Here is a 5,550-nt window from a genome sequence, read left to right as displayed (position 1 = left end):
TGGTTTACATCTTACCCAGTTCTCACCAGTTTCCCATCCACTCCTCTGTGTACGTGCGTGTCGTGCTACACAAACATATATGAATAAAGTAACCACCCCCAAATCAAGATAAAGAACGGTTCCTTTAGCATAAAAATCCATCCCTCAATCTTCCCCTTTGCAGTCTCCCCCTACTCCTGACCACCGTCTCTCTTGAGAACCATCAATCTGCTCCAGTCTCTATCATGTTACCATTTCAAGAAGATTATTAAAGTTAGTTTTTAACTCAAGATCTCTAGGGGAAGAAAAGAAGGATAAAATCACTGCTCTGAAGTCTCAGAGAACCGTTAAATGAGATGGAAAAAACTATTAAAAGAAAAAAGCAAACTACAAAATGCAGCACATAGTATCACTCAGTTTTGATACAAGCATATATGCAGAAATGAGGCCTTCTACTCTTGTAAGGATTTACATCGTGGAAAGCCACAGGGGAGTTCTACTCTGTCCTGTAAGGCCACTGTAAATTGGAATTGATTTGATGGCAGCGAGTCTGTGTTTTGTGTGATGTCGTGTTGAAAAGTTTAAATATTTAGGTAGGGGAAAAAAGCTACTTACTAAAGAATAATCAACAGGCATACATTCAACACAAAGGGAACTTATTAGAATTTATGAGGAATTGGCAATGAATGTACAAATGTGCCTTACACAATTGATGTATGTATGGATTGTGATAAGAGTTGTATGAGCCTCTAATAAAACGATTAAAAAAAAAAAGAATTTATGGGGAATAAATTATAACCTAAGAATATTTAAAGTTGTGTCTTATCTGAGAATAACAAAAGCACACTTTCAGGAATGCAAAGGTTTAAAAGTATATGAACTACATATATCCTGAAAAATGTTTATAAAAAGAGGTACACTCGTCCAATCAGAAATCCATCTTTAAAATCATAAATGATAAACACTGGGATGTATTGAAATAAATTAACCCCAAATTAAATCTAACCAGTAATTATATGAGTATAAAAGTAATTTATAAGGATACATGAAAAAAAATGATACGTGAGAATTTCATAAGAAATTCAGTCCAAAAATCCAAGAAAATATTGAGGGAGTGCCAAAAAATTCATGGAAAAATTCCATTTTCTACGATGCTGCATCCTATTGGGAAAAGATCAGGATGCAGAAGGAAGAGAAGCACGTTCACTTCTTCCTCGGATACAGAGATGAATGGATGTAAAACGTTTTGTTATGGATGCTGCAACTTAGAGAAATGTTTAAAGTATGCACAAAAAGTTATAGAGGTTGTATAAAAGATCAAAAGAACAAATCCATTCCAAAATATGAAGGATAACAAATGAGGGGATAAAAGATCATTAGTGAAGTGACAAATACTGGTGTAGTGACTAACTCTTCCAAAGCCACAGTCTGTACCTCTCAGCAAACTCCTGGGTAGGCCATGTGCATGGGGTGTCCCCCCCTTTCCTGATGGGCCTGGGTAAGAACAGTAGAAGATGCTGATAGCATTACTTGAGTACTGTAAACAAGGTGAATTGTGACTGTAAAGTCTTGGAACTCTAACAAGGGGATTCATCAAATTTGCCATCCCATTAGGTTTAAAATGAGCCACCTCAGAAGCAGGGTAAAGGAGGAAAGAGCCAGGAGGTGAGAGTGTGTCCTGTGGACTCTTGAGATACCTGGGTGTTGTCTCTTCTTGATCCAGAAGACAGAGCTGTGATGCTAAAGCAGTGGTAGGAACAGAACCGAGAGCCACAATGAGAGACAGAATGGTGAGCTTCCTGGCCTAGGGATCAAGTAAAGCTGAGTGCCTTCAAACAAGAGGCTCACTTCTGGAGTAGGATGCCTCCAGACACTTAATTGGGGGAGCCACCAATGAGCACCTTCGGGCGCTTCGAAGACACTGTCAGAGCAGGGCAGAGGCGAAGGGGCTGCATGCCTGTGAGGTTGAGGGCCAGAGAGAGGCCTGTCCGCTAATAGGCTGGGAAGAGGACATCCTGACCAAGGTACCATCCTGAGTATTTCTGATCCTGATCTGTAACCTGGTCATTTCCCTCATCAGCCCCGTACTTGTGAGTATTGCCACTGACCACTGCAAGGGATTTTTGGACCGATCAGAGAAGCAGAGTGCCTTGGGAGGGGCAACTGAAAATCATAATTGATAAAGAAGGTTGGAGGGTAGGTGCATGTTTGACCTCAGCCTCACAAGAATCTGCCATGGCTGAGTTTGATTCTCCTTCCCATTGTGAAATCAGGAGGTCAGACTCTGCCCTGTACTTTAAAAACAAAAACAAACAAACAAATAAACACCACGATTTTTTTTAGAGTGAGTCAAAACTTAGCTACTACGCCAAATCTAGAGTGTATAGATAATTAATAGAAAAGAATGGGTAGAAACTAGTACATAAAAGCAATATTAACCAAGGCAAAACGCAAGTAAAAAGCATTAAAGGGAAGAAAGATAAAGAGTTATACTAGTAGAGAATACAGTTCTACAAAGGATTACATGTTCTAAATACCATTGGGTCGCAACAGAAAATAGTTTTCAGAGACGTGAGAGTGGGGGAAGAAAAGGACGGAAACCCCAGAGGGACAGCAGGTCTCATTCATCATGCTCAGATTGTAATAGATCAGTTAGGCACAAGCCACCTTCTACATAAGAAGAGAGGATTGAAATGGTATCATTTCAAGCATCATATACTGATTCTTGGAGCATTAAAAGACCTGAGCAAATGCCAAATTTAAAAATTATACAGATCAGACGACAAAGCTCTAAAATGAAAAACATTAAAAAGTTTGTATTAACTACTTACTACTTAACAGTACGACTTGCAAATAGTTCCAATGTCCATTCCAAAATAATAACAGCATAGGAATACGTCTGGGATACAGTTAAAGCACCAGAAATCAGGTTTTTTTTCATGCTAAGGAAACACCCATTATGCTCTCATAAACTCAAAAACAAAAACAAAACCTACTGCCGTTGAGTCAACTCTGACTCGGAGTGACCCTAGACGCAGGGGTCCTCAAACTGCGGTCTACGGGCCACATGCGGCCCGCCAAGGACATTTATCCGGTCTGTCGGGTGTTTTCGCCCCGTTTTGTTTTTTACTTCAAAATAAGATATGTGCAGTGTGCGTAGGAATTTGTTCATAGTATTTTTTTTAAACTATAGTCCGGGCCTCCAACGGGTCTGAGGGACAGTGAACTGGCCCCCTGTTTAAAGAGCTTGAAGACCCCTGCGTAGGATAGGGTAGAATGACCCGTCAGTTTCTGAGACTGTAAACCTTTACAGTCTCATCTTTCCCCTGAGGAGCAACTTGGGGTTTTGAACTGCTGACTATGTGGTTAGCAGCCCAGTGTGTAACCCCTAATGCCACCAGGGTGCTTGCTTTCATAACAATAATCCTAAATGATCGGGCGAGGTGGTTGCAATTGGAGGGCGGAGGAGAAAAGATGACATTAGAACATCTGTGTGCGAAGATGCCTTCCGGGATATTTTAATCAGCCTCTTCCCTCCCCCTCATTCCTAAATTGAACATGACTGATTTACTAAGAGAAAACCTTAAATATCTGTATCAGTTAAAAAAAAATTACGCAATTACTAAATGTTCTTGATATAAACAAAGCAACATGGGAATAGGGAAATGTAATTAAATTTATTTTAATTTAAATATTTATTACAATACATATTAAATGTACGTACATAATTGAAATATAATTTAAATCTATATCTAAATTAAGATAGGGAAATGTAATTTGAAAAGATAAAAGACGAAAAGGCATAGTTTATAAATAAATTAAAAATAACTCCAAGGACTATCTGGAAACGATAGTAAGAGTAAACCTCTAGCTAATGTCATGAAGAAAACAAAGTCCGAATGCATACAATTACAATTGATGCACAGAAAGCACCAAAGATTGGTGTGTCTAACTCTGTGAGAAGTTTAAAGGACAGCTGATGTGCTAGGAAAACAATTGTGAAATTTGCCCCAATTCGTGGGGAAGGACCTGGAGTCAGAGGCTGTCCCGTGGCCCAGCTTGGCCACTCACTAGCTACCTGATCCTGGACACAGGACGAGGCTGTGCCTTGGCTAGCTCAAAAGTGGGGATGACACACCCATTTCAAAGGTGGGGCCGAGGGGCAGTGAGGGGCAGAGGAGGTAGTAGCCGTGTAGCACCAACTCAACCGGCAATGCTTATGAGATGTGATCGATGCAGCACTCTTACACAGTATGGAAGAGCAAAAACGGCAGAGCTCGTGAACAATGCAACTCCTGCAGGAACGAACAGTGGTCAGCAGAGGAACATCAGGCCCCGTCCGTGGGAAAGCAGGAGGGGAATGTGCTCTCATTCACTGTTGGTGGAAACAGAGTCTGTACAGGACTCTCGGAATGTAACGGGGAAGTAAGTATTGAAAGCCTTAAAAGATACGCCTTTTTCATTTGGCAAATCATCGCCTAGAAGTGATCTTAAAGAAACGGCAAAGGATGTAACAGAGGTTTTGCGTGTATGAGGAATGTGTGTATGAGGAAACACTGGGAACCAGCTCAGTCCTCATCAGACAAAAACCAAGGCAACGGACTGCCAGCGAGTGGACCCCACTTGTAGCACCCCACACAAGGTTCCCAATGTCGTCGGTATTCACGGAAGCAGACTTGCTCTCAAAATCAGTGTGTATGCACCAACACCTATGCACACTCACACAGTTTAGTAGAGTTTCAGACAGTACAAGCCATCTAATTCTTAAATGTATTCAAGTCATTCCAAGAACCTAAACAGCCACGAGAGATGAACAGAGTGAACAAGGTCGCTGGGGTAGAGGCGGCCTGGATTTACTGTTAGGAAGCTACAGGCATACAGTGGCTTACCGTGCCTTCCTTATTGAGCTGAGCTGATACGGAGTTGAGTGTTCTGAATAAATTAAAGATTTGTGGCCAGCCTGTGTGGACCAAGTCTATCAGCACCATTTTCCGGACAGCATACGCTCACTTTATACCTCTGTGTCACATTTTGGTAATTCTCACATCGCCAACGTAATAGACTACAGTTTAACGTGAGCATACCCTTTATATGCACTGAAAAACCAAAATGCCGGTAGGACGTGCTTTTATTGGGCTATTTGCTTGGCTGCAGTAGTCTGGAATGGAAACTCAGCTCCCTGAGGCTTGCCTGCATTGTCCCTCAACTTCAGAACCAGACACAGACAACAGCTGTGTGCAGATACTACTGCTAGATGAGCCTGTCCTTTTAACTCAGTGATTCTAGATTTTTCTCCGTCCCTCAGTTTTCGCTTGGAAAACTCATGAATGAAAGAAAAACTAACTTAGAGGCTTGCTGGGTTGCTAGTTATCTGTGAAGTGATAAACCTCATGGTTCAGTGTCTGTCATACTAACCAGCTCCAGCAGAAAACGAGGACGCTGCGAAAGCATCGCCTTGTGCAGGCTGAAAACCAGGGATCAAACTCTCAGCTGAGCCTCCGAGCTTCTCAGGATGTTTGCCTGGAGGGACAAAACACCACTCAGTTCTTATCAGGCAGAATCTTCTATACC

General features: G+C 41.6%; 1 protein-coding gene across 10 annotated transcripts in view; it reads right to left on the bottom strand.

Annotated features, from left to right (window-relative positions):
* Positions 1-5,550, bottom strand: part of AAK1 (AP2 associated kinase 1) — a 202,259-nt gene that overhangs the window by 25,291 nt on the left and 171,418 nt on the right. For all 10 annotated transcript variants that reach the window (XM_045294131.1, XM_045294133.1, XM_045294138.1 and 7 more), the window contains exon 15: positions 5,395-5,499. In XM_045294131.1, coding sequence (XP_045150066.1) covers positions 5,395-5,499 — 105 coding nt within the window. The remainder of the gene's footprint in view (positions 1-5,394; positions 5,500-5,550) is intronic.

The sequence above is a fragment of the Echinops telfairi genome, unplaced genomic scaffold (assembly GCF_000313985.2).
Source record: "Echinops telfairi isolate 266 unplaced genomic scaffold, ASM31398v2 ScPeMD7_2573;HRSCAF=3158, whole genome shotgun sequence".
Taxonomy (NCBI): domain Eukaryota; kingdom Metazoa; phylum Chordata; class Mammalia; order Afrosoricida; family Tenrecidae; genus Echinops; species Echinops telfairi.
This window is presented reverse-complemented; position numbering and strand designations above follow the sequence as displayed.